At 36.4% G+C, this 18826-nt stretch overlaps 1 protein-coding gene across 5 annotated transcripts in view; it reads right to left on the reverse strand.

Moving 5' to 3' along the window:
• LOC114648002 (protein EFR3 homolog B) overlaps positions 1–18826 on the reverse strand; it is a 157219-nt gene continuing 138393 nt past the window's right edge. For all 5 annotated transcript variants that reach the window (XM_028796772.2, XM_051925594.1, XM_051925593.1 and 2 more), the window contains 4 exons: positions 16763–16811; positions 13195–13301; positions 12572–12621; positions 1–9985 (listed from right to left, as the gene is read on the reverse strand). In XM_028796772.2, coding sequence (XP_028652605.2) covers positions 9880–9985; positions 12572–12621; positions 13195–13301; positions 16763–16811 — 312 coding nt within the window. In that variant the 3' untranslated portion in view covers positions 1–9879. The remainder of the gene's footprint in view (positions 9986–12571; positions 12622–13194; positions 13302–16762; positions 16812–18826) is intronic.

The raw sequence follows: 18826 nt of genomic DNA on the forward strand, positions 1-18826 counted from the left end.
TTATTCTGAATAAGGTATTTATTAGCTTTTCTGTACATCATATGCATATTGAACAGCTTTTACATTTTTAGTAAAACTAGATGCTAAATACATTAGCACAAAAAACACACAGTTGGAATATTGATACAGAAGATGACTTGGCACATTTACAACACACAGCAAGTTTCCACAAAACCATACTGTTCATCTAGTGAGACAAAATGACTTCTTCATTCTTAAAGATGTAGTTATATACAAACATGTAAATACACAACCTAAAAAATCCAAATCACAAGAAGTGTTATTAAAAACAGAGATATACAGTATGGCACAGCAGCAATTAATACAAGTAACCTGGAATACAACAAAGAAGGTTTAACAAATTGATGAAGCAACATTTAAAACCAAAATCCACAAACAAGCGAAAAGTGTCTAAACATGTAACACTCCTAAACCGAACATATAAGTGAACATTAAGACAAACCCAAACAAGAAGCCTTTCATGTTTCCCCAGAAATAAAAAAGCATTATAGGGACTATTTCCATTAAACAAGCAAAGATCTTACAAATATTTTGGCAGTGTAAACCCATTACATCAGTACAATAAATAAAAAGATGAGATATTTGAGACATTTCCATTAATTGCCTTGGTTTTGGCCATGCTTCCATTTTAATTGCATAATTAATATGGCTAAAACAGAGTTCATGTGCAAGAAGTCCATCTGACAATATATTTTACAAAAAGCTTTCCTAAAACCAAATCAGTTATATACTTAAGAACTATGAGATGCTTTGGCCCACTGATGCGGTTTTCCCATAAGGCTCATTCTGTGGAGACTTTTTCAGTCTCTGTGTTTTGTTTGTGATGTATGGTCACAACGTACGGCTGTTTTTCTCTTGATGCTATCATTGGCGGACCTTTGCTGTTCCTCACTGATCATGGTTGGAACCAGAAAGACACCACTTGACATCTAGAGGTTTAAGATGAGCAAATGCACACATCTGTATTACGATAAAGAAAGATGAACGCCGCCCGTCCAGCAGACACCTCTTGTGTGTGTGTTAAAGAGAAGGTGCAGGCAGCTGTAGAATGTTTTGCGCTCTTTGCTGTAACTTCATATCCTCATCACTCCTGCCTTACATTTAAACATGCATACTTCTACTGACAAAACAAGACTTTAAATTCTTTAAATTGTATGTTCATTTCAAATTACTCTTAAGATGTTATTTACTGAAAAACTAAGTGCTACATATTGAAAAGATGATAAAAGCAGCCTCCACCTGTTTATCCATCCACACATTTCCTGAATTTGCTTAACTCAAGTTTAGGGACATGGCAAGATGGAGCTTATCCATGGAGATACTCAACACTGGATGAGCTGCCAGGCCACTAGGAGATGCACATACAGCCACTGCAAACCACAACTAACGCATAACAGCTGACAACATCTCCTGGGGAATGAGAATATTTATATAATTTTATGTTTGAGTTCTGCTTTGTATGAGAATAAAAAGGAGGTATTTTAATAGATTCTGAATTAAATTTCAATGCCCATATTAATCATATTATAATGCCTGCTTTCTTTCAGTTAAGAAATACCTAAATACCCCAGAATTTTTAATCCCCGAAAATGGAGACTTTTGAAAATGCTTTTCAGAGCCATATACTTACAGATGTGCTGACTTACTGTTAAAATGTGTATGTGGAAAAATGTAGACTTTAAAAATTCAGACTCCAATCATGCTCTGATTTTTTCATGCTTATTATGTAGCCCTTATCTGATTGGACTCTGCTCATTACAACGTCATTGCCCGATTAGTCACCCTTCACGGAAGAAAGCCATATCTCAAAGAGCTGACACAGAAGAGTTGCTTTCCATTGCACTTGTTGTGTTGCTTACTTGTATGCATCTAAATTGACATTTTTAAAGTTTGAATGCTGCCTACATGTGCAAAAGGCAAATAATTTAGCAGTCGCTTCAGCTTTGTGATAAATCCTGTGGCCAGTGGAACTGCTATCCCTTCTTAAGTGCTTTCAGTTGTTTAGATGTTTTTGGATGCAGATACTTTCGTAAGTGAAAATACCATTATGGATGGACATTGTTTTCATTTCAAAATCCGTTTTTTAATTGAAAATATAGTAGTGCAGATGTAGCCTCAGTGTCACTTGTTACAATTGGTGGCACAGTGACAAACAAGTTGTCCTACCATCTTTCCACACTAACATAAGAAAATTGATGAGAACAGCAGAGCCTAGCTCATCTTTATTTACCTAACTCTTTCAAAGAAATGTCAAGGTCCCCAAACTACTACCATCTATTATCCGGCTCGGCAACTTATTCCATGTATCTGTTGCCCTCAGTGGGAACAAATATTTTTTTATTGTTTGTGCAAAATGTACTCTTATCAGCTTCCTTCTGTGGCTCCCATGTTCTTGATGAATTTAACCTGCTTAGCTAGTGCAGGGCTGCAGGGAGCTGGTGCCTATCACAGTGCCACCAGGAGCAAGGTGGGAATTGACACAGGACTGGAAAACTAATTGAATATGTTAAAGGCATTTTAAATGACTGAATGCCAAATCTTAGCTTGTTTTATGAAGATTCTGACATCAATAATATAATTTGGTGAGAGACTATACAACACAGGGCTATTATGAGACAAATGGACACAATAGTATTTGTAGACTACAAGATCCTTTGCTGGGGTATCTGACAGTCAAGTGCTCCACTCAACTACAGGCTGCACTTACAAATAACGCACAAATGGAAAATATAGTTTTCATTTACAACTATGAAATGAATGCCTACTGAATAAGAATATAAGAATAATCAGAGAATAAGATGACATACTTGATCACACCAGATGTGCACTTACATGATTTTGTGCAATTAACATAAAGTCACACCCCCAAGGCACCATATAAGACTTAAAAACTGCAATTAAAACAATAAAGAGCACAGAATAAAGCATTAAAAACTTGGTATGCATATCGAACATGCATCATAGACATATACTGTATAGTAAGAAGAACATTTTATCTGTTAACATTACTGGTGTGGAGTTAAGTACAATTAAAATAACATAGTACTGTAATTGATTTCATATGCTTTGATGAATATTAATCCAGACTGAATTTAATAATTTTTATAGATTTAAGAATGGATCTGAATTGAGATTCACACAAGTATTAGATGAAAGTAAAATGCTTAAAAATAACAATTATGCTGTCTTGTTTTTTATACGCGATCTTCACAGTATGTGGATGAATAACACTTTATTCATCACACTCACTTATACATAATAAATTTTCATTCCTGAAGTAATGTTCAACTTACAGTAACGCATCTCTAGGCTATTAATTATGTCCCAATACATGGCATAGCTAAATGAAACTGTGTCTGTGTAAAGTGTTTCAGTTTCCATTGACAACTACTGCTTTTCCAACGGACCTTGTCAAAGGTGTGTTGTCTACATTTTGTATCTGTTAAAGATCCACCCAGCCATTTCCTAACACACTTATGTAAGGGCAGGGTCACAAGGTAGCTGGAGCCTATCCCAGCAAGCATCAAGCTCAAGGCAGAAACAATCCCTGAAAAAAGCACAAGTCCTTCGCTTGGTGAACGGACACACACACACGCAAATACACATACACACACTAGGGCCAATTTGGCATTGCCAATCCACCTAACTTGCATGTCTTTGAACTGAGGGAGGAAGCTGGAGCACTCAGACATGAGAAGAACATGCAGACTCCGCAAACTCCATGCAGGGAGCTCCCAGGACATGAACCCCTGTCTCCCTGTTGTGAGGAAGCAGCACTTCCACTGCATCATAATAAAAGCCCCCATTAAAGATCCTTTGACTATAGCTTGAACTGACAAATCTATTAGCTTATATAAAAAATAATTCAATAGATAAAACCATAAAAATAAATAAATAAATAACATTAAAGAAAAAATCTTAAAAACAGAAATACAGATCAACCCCCCTGCACGGTTGTGTTAAAGAAATAAACCAAGAGATGCACACACAGTAAAACTACTGTACATGTAAATATTCACAGTTTTATACTTTTTAAGACAAAATAAGAATATACTAACCTAGCATTTTCAAAAAATAATAATAGAAAAGAACAAAATAATCAGGTTGATCAGGGGCTTGCTACTGGTCAGTGTTCTCAATGCCATCATGCCATTACATGATAATCTGGTGGAAAATCAGATCTGCTGAATATAACGTAGAAGGTAGAAGGTTTAAGGTATAAAGTTAAACACCCATTTTTTTCAGTTTCTACTGAAATTTAAGCAATTCAAGTCCAGTGAATAACTGCTAAACTGCCAGAGGTAAAAAAGAAAGAAACTGGTTATTAAAAGCTGAAAAATAATATAATGTTCAGAGTTGTAGTAATGGGTTAACAACTTGCAGCTTTTCTGCAGCAATTGAAGTTAACGAAGCCTTGAAAGTTAACGCAAACAATTGCTATAGGTGTCCCAACTTTTTTTGATTACTGTACTTACAAACCCTGTGTCTGTATAAAAGCAGTGCTAGAACAAATTGTGTTGCTACACCCTCTGAAGCATTATTTGGACAATATTGCACTGCATGAAGTAGTATATTGCTATCATAATGGCAAGAAAAAGGCAATTAAAGCAACACAGACAATTATAACCCTTGAAAGTGAAGGACTTTCCTTTAGAGAAACTGCAAAGAAAGCCAAGGTGTCAGTGAGGTGAGTTTCCTACACCATCAAAAGGAACTTGGAAACCGGAGGAAACTCGGTCAGGAACATGTCTGGAAGACCCAAAGGCACAACAGAATCAGAAGACAAATTTCAACAGCTTGTGTGGTAAGTGCCTCACACTTTCTCTCCACTATGGTAGTAATATATGTACAGTGCACTATTGTCCAAACAATGCTTCAGAGGGTGTAACAACACAGTTTGTTCCGACACTGCTTTTATACAGTCAGAGGGTTTGTAAGTAATCAACACAAGTTTGGACTTAGGAGGAACTGTTTGCATCAGCTTTCAAGATTTCGTTAACTTCCACTGCTACAAAAAACCTGCAAGTTGTTAACCCATTACTGTAACTCTGAACATTACATTATTTTTTTTAGCTTTTGGTACGCTAAACTGAGGCAGTCAACTGCTCACCTTTATACCATTTCAGGTTATTCACTGGATTAGAACTTCTTAAATTTTAAATATAAGCAGGAAAAATTGAGGTGTTCTAAATCTTTTGATTGCCAGTGTATACATAGTAGTGTGTTTAGTGTGTTTCTTTATAGGTTGCGGACTGCAATAACCTTTCCCAGCAGCATCAGATGTAATTCTGGATCTACCCTGGATGGGGTACTAGTCGATTGCAGGGCACACTATTGATTCTACTGTATAACAGGTCAGATTTATCAATGAAAACATACCAAGTCAGTTGGCAGATCCTGCTACCGTTTCCAAGGTAATTGATAAAGGGTATGAAAAAAATGCCTAATGTCTAATAGAATTTTTTTTTTTGAAAACTGGCTTTCTGCTTCTTTCTTTAATTCGTAAAGGTTTCCAAAAATGTTATTTTTTTAACATATATCTGTATTTAAAAATATAACAGTTGTTTTGTTTAAAATTATAAAAATGGAAAGGATAAGTGAGTTTGGAAAATGGATAGATGGAAAATGAAAAACGTTCATGCATCATTCCATATTCTGAACCCACTTTTTATATGACAAACCCAGTCTGTCTCTGGAAGGCTGCACTGGCTACATATTTTCATTCAACCCTTCATTTCTAATTCAGAAGCCAATTATTGGTATTAACAGAACATATTATTTCTATGTTAATTTAATTTCACTTGATTATTAAGATGCATATCTGTCATTTGATACTCTCTCTCATAAATAACTGCATTAGGTATCTCCAATTGGACTTTTTAATCCTCAACTAGCTATCAATAAATAATCTCTGATAAATAATCTGGCCTGCTAATGTAGTCCCACTTGCTCCTGTATGTGTTATCATAAAGTATCAAAAAATATTATCAAAAAATTTGAACAAAAAAACAAGATAGGGATTGAAGGACTGAAAAATCAGATTGCCAGCACTCAAACCCTGCTGTAACTAATTCCAACCACAAAAAAGACAGGCCATCACTGGGCACTCTAAAAATTGGAAAAATTGAAAACTAATTTTCTGAACCTACATACTTCATTACAGGGAGTTGAAACATAACCCAGCAACTCTAGGTAGAAAGCAGAGTGAACACTTACACATACTCAAGCATGCACCAACACTCAGTCATCAGTAATCAACAGTGATATGGGGAGAACATGCAAACTCCACATAGACCTAACACTGGCCACTGGAGCAATGAGGTGGCAGGAGCAGTACTGCCCACACTACCACCATGTCAGCAATGTGAATATTGAAAAACAAAGACTGCCATGTTGTGCACATTAGGTATGAGGACACATTATATGATTGACGGTGTTTTGTTGAAGTTACTTTAATGATATTCTATTTTCCACAAATAAATACTAACAAATGTAGAATTCTTCATTATTGTAGGTTTTTAGATTAGCAACAGGTATGTAAAGTATCTTGCTCAAAGCATACTCAAAATCTATAAAAAAATACAAAATATTCAGAGGCATCTAATAAATATCATTTCACATACTACAAACAAAAAAATAACAGGGAGGCAGTTTTAAAGTGCTACTCTAAAAGAAACCTGTTATAACCCAGTGCAAAGGATATATTGTAAGACTCATGTTGAATGTTTTCCTTCCTCAGGCTTCATAAAATGTGTTTGTATCAAATAAACTGGCACTAGGGCTGCTCAGGTACTGATATATGAAATTTAATTATTCAGCCTTCTGAGTATAGTAGGTCTACAGTACCAACAGAGTCACATAAACTGTACAAATTAATTTGTAACTTAATCTTGAATATAACAATAATAATAATATCAACAATAATAGTTCTATTACTTTCAAAAAACCTTACTGATATGCATAAAAAATGTTACGTAATAAACTGATTGCAAGATAAAGAAGTAGAGATTATGACAACTAATTAATAATATTACACATTTAACTTTTCTCTGTGGACAAACAAATTAATACTTCAGCACAAACAAGAGGATCCTACCTCTAGTTATCTATAAACCGTAGGTTTATTTGGAAATAAATAGAGATGGGTCATCAAAAAAGAACTCTGAGATATAAATGTGCAAATGTATAAATAAATTATAGGCATATGCCAAATATTTTTGTATTTCAATATTTAAAAAAACTTTTAAGATTTACAAGATTCCCTGTCCCCAGTAACACTAGTGTTGCACTGACTGCTGATGCACATTTTAGTGCATCAAACAATTAAGCATAAGCATCCAAAAACATTTATTAAACTTGGTGCACCTGATAGTGACATCCAGAAAGTGCTGCATGTCCTCCAATAAGATGAAAGCCCATTTTGATCATATCAATCAATTCCTCGTGCTCTATAAATAATATGGGTTTTAAAGTCTTTGGCTTGGACGTGGTGACAGTCTAAAATTATTAGATTCTTCTTCGTGAAATGTGAAAAATATTGTCTATACTGAAAAAAGCAGCAGCTTGCATTCCACAAGAGTGCTGTTAACAGGCATTTTTATGTTCCAACTCCTCCACTGTTGACTGGCTACACCTTAACATTATCTTAATGTAGATTTATGTTACCATGACATGTTTATATTTAACCTATTTCAAAATTCATTTACCCTGATTTTTGTGTTTATGTATATAATTGTTATAAGGTTACCTACTTTACTGTTACTATACTATAGTCATAAATATGTATAAGTGCTCTTAGTCTTTTCATTTCATAAAAGAATAATCTCCATTTTAGAAAAAATAATGGCAGGCAGACTTTTTCCATGGTGATTAAGTACAGCTCATAAGTTTTTAGCAATACAAATGTATTTCTCATCAAGGTACAAAATTCAGTTCTGACAGTTTGAACACATTTCCATTATCAACTATAGAGTTTTGTATAATAGGTAAAGACATAAGAAATACAACACTTTAACATCCCAGAGATCTTTATAGATGACATTGTAGATATACATTTGTGTGCCTTGTTAACATCCTGCAAACTAAATAAAATTCACAGCTTAAATTTTCAAAAAATTTTGTTTACGAATATATAAAAAATCTAAAAAAATGTAGCATATTTCTCATTATTAATATTTTGCATCAAAGCTTCCTACATAATTAAAACTGCAGGTAGAAAAATGATACGATTGTCATATTAGTTTATGTTTGGCTTGTGGAATGAATCCAAAGATGTGCATTTGGCAAATATTTGCATGCATGCACACTCCTCAGAATGCATAGTTCAAACACAGCCACAGAAAGATTTTGAAAAACCATTAACACATTTCCATTTAATTATTTTGCCATCACTGCTAACTTAACAGGCTTTCACATTAAGTACATTAAAGAATACCAGCTCAAACTGCGTTTTCAATGTCTGCCTACCTCAATTTGTTTTTTTCACAGGAAGTGTTTGATGTGCTCTTATTTTATTTAAATTTGTCAAAAATAAATATTTTTAGTATCATCTATTAGTAAGTATATACAGTATATGCATCTTATTATGCGTTATACAACAGGGTGATTAATTTATATATTCCCTATTATCTTTTTCCATCTACAGCTCTGCCTCAATAACTTATTTATGTTATTTTAAAAAATGTTGCTTTACAAACATGTTGTGCGTGAAGCACTAGGTAGTGTTAGCCCTCAATCTCTGCAGGATAATTTTTGTATTAATGTTTTATGAGGGTTGCACAACACTCAAGGACCACTTAAGAAAACATTGAAAATAGCTCAAAAGTTAACTCAATGAAAAAGTAATTACTAACTGCCGGGGAGGATGAGGACTGTCATGCATTTTAAATAAATACAAAAATTCGTCAACCCCCAGTGATATCTAAATTTACATTAGGAAATCAGCTAAAGTAGCCTGCACTTGACAAGAAATTAACATCTATGGCTGTAAATATTAGGTACAAAATAGTACAGCACCTTATATAAAAGCAGGCAACAATACATTCATACTAATTGTGGTATACAGCATTAAACTTGATGTCTTAAAAACTTTAAATTAACAAGTATCTGATTTAAGCAATATACAGTATGAGATGTAATACTGAATATCATTAGATGATTACTGTACAACATTCATTGAATAGCTCATGGCTGAAAGACATCTATCAGTAATCTTTTACCTATACATCAAGACGTACACTGGATAGTTGAATTTCAAAACCAAAACTAGAATGCTAAAATCATCCTTTAGTCACAAGCAGGTTATTTTTTTAAATTCATTTCAGCTAAACATTTAAATAAGAACAGTACTTTATAAATGAACACCAAACATTCAGTAACTGATTACAGAAACAGCTTGGGAAAGTCCAGGAAGAGCCCTAAACTTGCCCCTATATTAGTGCAAAATTCCAAAAAGCAAAATGTGTCAACTGACAGCTCAACGCTTTCCAAAGACAAAAAAGGTCAAATGAAACCTTCATCTCATACATTTCCTTTTGAACTGATGGAGGTCAGTTGACTGTTGCTGGATTGATTTCTCAAACAACAAAGATTTCCTTCAGGGGTTGACTAGAATCTGAAAATGGTTATCTAGTGCTTAAAGTAACTAATATTCAGACTTTTACCCAAAGTCCAGTAAATTTCAAAGTGCATTCGAATGAATGTGAAACATTATGCTATCACAGCAAAATGCATATTGACAAAAAAATCTGGCTATCATTTGAAATCCTGCAAGAAAATTAAGATTCCTGGTGTTGCTGTTGTTTAAACACAATGGTGCATGCTTTTACTTTAATCTTCATAGAATTAAGTGTGTGACAGCTAATAGACACAGAGGTCAGGGAACTTCATTTCATACACCGGAACAGAGCGGCTCTGTGTCTGTCCATATCCTGCTGTGATGGTGCCCGATGGACTTGGTGGAGGCCTAAAAAAGAATGTTTCATAATTGTGAGGAGTATATACAATCATTTGTTTAAACAGATCAACATTTTTCAGGAAATGGAGAACAAATATAAAATGTAATTATAGCTACCAAGTCTCAAAATGCTAGAATTAAAATAGAAAGTACATTTTGATATAATTTATCTCACATCTTAAAGCAAGAGGTTTTAATATACTTTGACCAGTGTGTAAACCTTCCAAACTATATGTTGTTACAGGGGGGTCACCTTCTGAACTTGTCACTGGTAACCACTACTACTCCGGGACACCAGGGGGTGCTTTCAATGATAGTATCGTCTCCTTTTTCACCCATAACTCTGAACAACTCCCACTGAGGGCAAGTAACTCTGTTCCTTCCATTCCTGGGACTATAAAGTCGGGATGCTCCCGGGAAAAGGTGTTTCACTTTGGAAATGGCAGCCCAGTGAATGGAGCTGCGACCTGAACCCATGACCTAGAAAGCTTGATTACCCTTGCTCCAAAAACATTTCAGCATGTTTGTGTCTTTGTTTCTGCACCACTGTACGCCTGTTTATTTTTCCAGACACCACAGTTGCTAAAAGGGGTAATCTGGTTGGTGCCCCAACATTTCTTTTCTGGACTTGTAAATTCCATTAGTTGATGACAATGTTTTGTTTATAAAAATAATTAAAAACACAAAAAAGTACTGCACTTTCAGTTTTGGGAGGGTCTTTGCCAGGATAGTGACAATCCTTTTTAAATTAGTTAACTCACAAAAATATGAAAAAATAAATAAACTCACCTCCACTATATTCTATCCTAATTTTACACGCATGTACATATAAAGAAAGAGGTTTTTATAACATCTTTACCATATGGGAATGAAACCAAGTTGTCTCTCTAGTAATACAGTAAAGTAAATTACACTTCATAATGTAAGCTTTTTGGCAGAATCACAACATGCCACTCACTTCTCAGACCTTGAGCTATCATTGATACCCTTCTTTAATTAAATAAGCGTAGTGGTCCTGCCACTTTCCATTTAAAAGTGAATAGGCAGTGTTACTTGAAAAGTTTTCCTAATAAAGGGAGTCAGTATCTTAAGTAATGAAATCATTCCAGACAGCAGTTGGCTGGTTGGTTGGGAGCATGCACTGATAAAGCGCGTTACCGCACCGACCACACTAAAAACGTGTCATTAAGTATATAACTTCTTTCAAAGTCTACTGAAAGCATAATTTTTATATAAAATCAGTATTAATGTGCTGTGAAAATATGTGAAGCACTATACACACAAAGCTTTCAATATTTTTCTATTGCAACACTAGACATTCTTTTCTATTTTCCAACAGTGACCAACACCTATTTTAACTTGCTTATAGGTTCTATAAGCATCTTCTTTTAAATAATCAAAAGCAAAAGCACTAACTAATAATAATGTGTATACAAAATCTTCTTGCTATGGGCTAATGCTGGATAGTTGGAAAGTACAACCATGATGTCCAACTTCATTGATTCAGTCATTCATTTATAAGGATATGCTGTAAGCATGAACTACAGGAATCTGAATAATAAAATTAACAAATGTGGACTCTGAGTCATGTGGCTTCTCCTGGAAACTGCCAAAAGGTTTCCCTGACCTTGCATTATGAATGTCACAAAAATGAAAGTCATTCAACACTAAAGTTAATTACAGTATTTAAAGATTAATCATGGGATACTGTAATAAAAATGAGCACAAAGGATTAATCAGCTATGTTGCACTGAATCCTAATGTCATTAAATGATTTTTGTATGTCTTATAATATTCACAAGAATTGATGAAAATTACATAAAACCAAAAACAGGGAAAGATTTATGAGATAAATAACAAATTAAAAGATGTAAATTCCTTTGATAAAGGAATTGTAAATGCCACAAGGGTTGGATGGGCATCCCAACCAGAAAAGGGGATGGTTCCTTACCCGGACGGAGGCTCCGAGCAGGTAGATGGGCATCCCAGCCAGAAGAGAGGAAGAAACCAGACCTAGAAGAGACGGCCAGAAGGGATGGATGGACAGTCCATCAGTTGTAAAAGACGTTCCTGGGGATACATTACTCTCCCAGAACATGAGATGGTAGTAGCCCTCTGTATCGGTGCCCATTTGGGAACCAGCAGGGAATGCTGGGAGATGTAGTCTGGCAACACAGCCCTGCAAGGGACCATGGGTGCCGCAAGAGGGGGCTGTTGGGAGATGTGCTCCCCAATTTATGGGACTTCAATATGACCCGGAAAGTACTTCCATCGGGCAGTGGCCCTGGCACCGGAAGTACTCCTGGGTCCTTAGTAAAAAAGGGACTGCACTCCCTTATCCAGGAAGTCGGAGCTAGGAGAACATGGAGCAACATTCGAATGGAGGAGGACAGTGTGGCAGTGAGAAGAACTGTGAGAGAAAGTTTGTGTAAAGAGAAGACCGGTGCTTGTGCTACTTTGTGGAGGAATTTGGTTAATAAACCATCCTTTATTTGAACCTGGGCTCTGTGTGATCGTTTTTGGGGGGTTTGGGGCTCACTGACGCCCCAGGTTCCATTACAGAATAATGTAGCATAAATATCACCTTTGACTCACCTGATAGTTATTTCAAAAATCTGATTAAGTTTCTTCTGTAGCAAGGTTGCCTTTAAAAAAACACAGATGCAGAATATTAAGAAATGTAAAAATAAATCTGCAGTTAATTTATAAAACTCCAAGTAAAAAGCATTTTTGGTCACAGACAGCATTATAAAAATAAAAAACAATGAAAAAAAAACAAATGCTTGTTTTTTTCTTGAAAGAGAAAATAATTAACTGTTTGCCACCTGACAACTGTTAGGGTAAAGAGAATGAAGCTGCAGATGGAGTTTAGAGGGAAAGGACTGCAACTTTGTAGTAAAGAGAAATACTGAAAAAGCAAAATTGAGACTATTACTCAGTTATTGAGAATCATGTCAGCTGCCACCACAGACAAGTAGACATTGATTATTGCTCATGTAAGGATAAGCCAGTACAGAGAATGTATGGATTCATTTGTAATTCCATTGCTTCTTGACTTCCCCTTCAGAGATGCACACAACACAAGAGAAGAAGATCCAATGCTATACAATACCATCGCCCAATGCTGACTCTACCCCACATTGGTACAGCCTCAATACCTGCAAATGGCAGTCTCTTCTCTTCTCTTTTCTGTACATATAAATTGAACCAAAACTTACCCGTTCTCCACAGTGAGCTGCAATCTCTTCAAAAGGGGCTTTCTGAAACTTCTCCACAACCTGCCTCCGCCTTTCTCTTTCTTGCTCTTCCATGCCCACACTGTCAACTAAAATGAAAAAAGAGAATTGGAAACACAGATTCTGAAAAATAATGCAAAACTTAACACCATATCAAACAATTCTGCTATACTGTATAATACACTGACTGCAATGAGCTTCAGTTTTAAGCAATTTATTATTAACAAACATGCGCTCTCTCTCTCCCTCTCTCTCTCTCTCTCTTTCTTGTGGAGGTTTTGTGTAGACTTCCCCTTCTCTCTCCTTCTCATAACGTTTGCTAGTTCGTTCTTGCCCATTTTGTGTGTTTTGACCCTAATCGCTTGCAGCTTATGAAGCATCTGTTCATTAGTTCTTAGTATCTGTAAAGTACCTGTTCATTAGGTCATGATACTTTTGGCTGATCGATTACTGGCACTTGCCTTTCAATGATGCCTCACCTGTTTATCTCACGTTCTTGAATCCACCTTTAAATATTGTCACTAATGACTTATCTTCCTGAACTTGAAAAACCCTTCATATTTACTTAAACCTGTACGTACCAACATAATAGAAAGAGGACTTCCCAAGAAGAAAGCTGTAATTATTCCTTGGATTGTTTATTTGATTAAACAAGTTTTGATAATCTGGCATTTTGATGATAAATGTTGACAAAAACAGTAACAAAACAGTGTCTTAAAAATGATAAAAAATAAAAAGTACATTGAGTTATAAATTGTAAAGTGCTCTTGTAATGGAATTAGGAGGTTTATGTATAAGTTAAATATTCTTCTTAGAAATCCAACAACTAATAAACTCTGTAACCTAATTTTTGGAAAAATATTGTGCTCAGAGCAGAGTATACATTTATCCATTATAGTTGACAATAAAAATATTTTGAATTCAAAATGACTCCTACTCTTCCAACAAGACCAGTTTAAAGCTGTATTCCTTTAAAAAATTTTCTGGAAGCCTGGCTAATTCTAAGAACACATTAAAATATTTTGACAATTTCCGGCTATTTAGTATAACAAAACTTGCCCAATTTGCAGTTTGAGGCTTCATGGTGATGTAGTTTTTGGCTCCAGGATCCCAGGTTGAAATCCCACAGTATGTCTGGTAATTGTGTGGAATTTGTACATTCTATCTTTGGCCATTTCTTTGGGATCCTCGCTTATCCCAAATACATCTAGAATTAGTTTTTTCCCCATTTCCAGTGCTGCTGGTGTTCTCCCTGACACACTGCCATCCTGTATTTGACCAACCAGGCTAGACAATGTTATATTAGAATGCATTTTATATGTGTGTCTATAGTATGGAACAGTGATTGGCACTGTTGTCTCACATTTTCATAGTCCAGTTTCAAATCTCTCTATGGTTAATGTCTTTTAAAAACTCTCTTTCTGTATACGTGGGTTTTCTTTAGGCACTTCAGTTTAATTCTGCACTATAATGAAAGGTTTTATGTGTTAATGTTTCGAAAACTGACGGTGTTACTTGTTCAATGTTGGATCCTTATGATCATAGCTTCCTAGACAGGCACTGGCTCATGTGACTCTAAACTGGCTAAAGCAGATACATAAAAATGAATTAAAGAATAGATGGGTCCAGAAAATGAATGCATTAACCCTAGGGTGCAACTATAAATATTGCCTGGTAAATTAATCCAAATGATTACATTTGTCTTTATGTGTAAAAGGTGTTTTGTAGCATTCCCATAAAATATACACTTTAACTATTTTAATGACTACCACTTATCCTCATGGAGGACCTGATAAAATAACAAAGGCCATTATGCCTTTAATTCTCTCCTCCTATATTGTTTCCTCTTCTTAATTTCTTTAGCCCTTTATAATAACTGCTACTTTTTGGTCCTGGAATAAGGATTATAGCGCTTCTCTAGACTTTATCTAATTCAACTACTGTATGTGTTTTTTGTGATATGGTTAACAAATCTGACTGATAGGCAAAAGTGTGTTAGTCTTGGCAACAGCAGATCCAGCTCAGCGCCAGTCACACAAGTAGTCCCTCAGGGCTCTGTCCTCGGCCCTCTTCTCTTCTGTATTTACATGCTTCCCCTTGGCCATATTTTCCGTAGCTATGAACTGGGTTATCATTTTTATGCAGATGATACTCAACTCTACTTCAGTCTTAAAAGTGGAACTTCATCAGAGCTTTCTCAGCTCACAACCTGCCTTAGTGAAATTAAAACCTGGATGGAGCAGAACTCTTTAAAATTAAATTGCAGCAAAACTGAACTCCTGCAAATTGGGATTAAAATGCAACTTAATAAAATGAGCTCCTTTCCAGTCCATCTTGGTGGTGATCTCATCAGACCTGCCTCTACTGCAAAGAATCTTGGTGTCATTTTTGATTCCTTCCTCTCTTATTCCGCCCACATAAATCACATTAAGAAACTTTCTTACTTTCACCTCCGTAACATATCCCATGTTTGCTCCTTCCTCTCCTTCTCTAATGCTGAGAAACTTGTCCATGCTTTTATCACATCCCGCATTGATTATTGTAATTCCCTACTGGCAGGTGCCCATTCTAATCTTATATCACAGCTCCAGCTTATTCGAAACTCAGCTGCAAGAGACCTTACTCGAACCAGCAGCAGCGAGCACATCACACCCATCCTGCTTCGCCTTCACTGGCTCCCTGTGTCGTACAGAATCGAATATAAAATCCTACTAATAAACTACAAAGCCTTAAATAACCTCATGCCAAACTACATCAGTGACCTTCTCCATCACTATGTGCCTGCCCGTCCACTAAGGTCCTCTGATTCTGGCAATCTTGTTGTACCCCACACTAATCTACACTCCATGGGTGACAGGGCCTTCAGCTGTATAGCACCCAGACTCTGAAATGACCTACCAAAATTAATTAGATCAGCTGACTCCATGAATTCTTTTAAAAAACAACTCAAAACTCATCTGTTCAGGAAGGCTTTTAGCTCTACTTGACTTTATTACCCTTCTCTCAGTTTACTTCTCTGTCAAGATGCTCATGTAACCTGTATGTGTTTTGTTTTTTTTTTCTCTGAATTCACTGTCGTAATCTTCTTTATTTATTTATCTGGTTTGTACAATGCTATATACTGTATACCCTGCCGTTCTTTCTTATATTCTGTAAGTGCCTTGAGCATGGGAAAGGCGCTATATAAATAAAATGTACTATTATTATTATTAAATTGTCCACAGCTAGAAATTTGTGACTTGATAGTTTATCTAAAATATCATTGCCTAAACTACTTACTGTACATGGATTCTATAAATTATATTGTTTACTGTATTCATTTACAGTACTTGAAGCAATAATATGCAGCATCTGTCTCCATAAAGAAAATACAGCACAAACAAAAATTCAGTATGGGGATAATGTGAATTCCATGATTCAAAATATTTTAAGAATTTATGTTCTGATAGGCTGATAAAATGCTTACTATAAAATAAATGTTAAGATTCATCTTCTGAAGGTTTATAACAAGTTCCTATGTTTTTAATATTAATTTACAGTTTTCACTTACTAATGGCTTTTTTCAGAGTTTCAAATGTAATTTCCTCTGCTGGCGTTTTCTGCAAAAATAAAACAAAAATTGATATATACAGTATTTATGTATACACACTCACAAACACAATATTTTCATATACTGCATATTAGTACATGGAGTGAAGTTGGGAGCACAGCAGAGCAGGATAGATTAGTATTTGCCACTGGGCAGAGGTTTTATAAGAATACTCCATCATGGAAGCTAATGAAGGTGGCATGGAAAAAATGAATCATACCAAAGGATAATCGTGCCAATCATACCAAAGGGCAGGAAGGATCCTGATTCCCAAGGAGAAAAACTCCTCAACCATCAAGCAGTTCTGCCAGATCAGTCTCCTGAACATGGAAGGAAAGATCTTCTTCAGTGTTGTAGCCCAAAGACTCTCAGCGTTCTTGTAGTACAACAACTTTGTCGAAACCTCAGTGCAGAAGGCAGGGTTAGGTGGCTTTTTAGGATGTTTGGAGCATGCTATCATTATTTGGCACCAGGTGCAGACAGTCAAAAAGGAAAAGAAAGATCTGTATGTGTTTTTTCTAGATATTGCCAATGCCTTTGGGTCAGTTCTGCATGAGATTCTATGGGCAGCATTCAACTTCTTCCATGTTCCAAATGGCATAACAAAACTGGTCAAACCTATTTTCAGGACATCCAGTTCAGCATCACAACACAGGACAGTAGCACCACCTGGGAGCAGCTTGAGAATGGCATAATGGCGGGTTGCACCATTTCTCCCCTGGCCTTCACTATGGAGATGGAGTTCACTATGTAAGCATCATGGTGGGTGGTTGAAGGGGAACATCTGAAAAATGTGCTATGTCTTCCTTCAATTAGCAAGTAAATGGATGACATGATAACTATTACAACAACAAAAGCATTCACCAAACTCCAAGAAAACATCAATTGTGCATGAATGGAGATAAAATCCAGCAAATCCTGCAGCATCTCCATTGCCAACAGCCGCCTCACCAATAAGAAGTTCTATATATACGACATGCCAATTCCAATAATCCTGGAGAAGCCTACCAAAAGCCTTGGATGTTGGTACACCACAGACTTCAAAGACCTTGAACAGGTGGAACAACTCTGGCAGAACACAATTACTGGCCTTAAGAAAATTAACAACACTGCTCTCCCTGGAAATCTGAAGCTGTGGTGCATCCAATTTGGTTTGCTGCCTTGTTTCATGTGGCCAGTTACCATGTACAAGCTGACACTATTCCGTAACTAATGGCTGGAAGTAATGGTGAGTGCACATGTGAGGAAGACCAAGATGCCTCAGCTGCATAGGCCTGTATGGGAATTGAGCCCTCTCTCTGACTACAGTATATCAAGCATTGTTGAGGGGTACAAATACGGTAAAGAAAGACCCCTTCATAAGAGACACTGCTCCAATACTAGCAACAGGAGGGAAAATGGATGCAGCTTTGGCAGTGGCAGAAGCAAAGGCCGCTCTCAGACACTGTGACATTGTGGGGCAAGTCCAACATGGCAGAGGGGGACTTGGTTTGGGACCAACAACACCCACATGGCAAAAGGCTGCACCAAATGAATGCTGGAATTTGGTGGTGGAGGAGGTGTACTGCCAGGAGGAAGCAGCTAGATGTGCAAGGGCAGTCTACCAAGCCCAGCAAGGCTGCTGGATGACATGGCATACAGCAACGTAAAATCGCATGGAGAGAGTTGTAGAACATGGAAATGAACAGGTCAAGTTTCATCATCAGAGCCACATATGATGTGCTGCCCTCTCCAACAAACCTACATCCAGCCTGTCACCAGTGTGCAGCCCCAGCAACCCTCAAACACACCTTGGTGGATTGTAATAACAGCTTAAAACAAGGAAGATACACTTGACGTCATAACTAAGTACTAAGGTTCTTGGCCTCAATACCCAGGCTACGTTCCTGTAGCAAACATTCTTCATCCGAGAAGGGAAGCAACAGTGGACCAAGCCCTCACATCCTGACTTGAGCCCAGTAAATACAGCCAGGGATTGGGAAATGCATGTTGACCTAAATCAGGCACTCACCTTCCCATCTGAAA

This window comes from Erpetoichthys calabaricus, chromosome 3 (genome assembly GCF_900747795.2).
Source record: "Erpetoichthys calabaricus chromosome 3, fErpCal1.3, whole genome shotgun sequence".
NCBI lineage: Eukaryota > Metazoa > Chordata > Cladistia > Polypteriformes > Polypteridae > Erpetoichthys > Erpetoichthys calabaricus.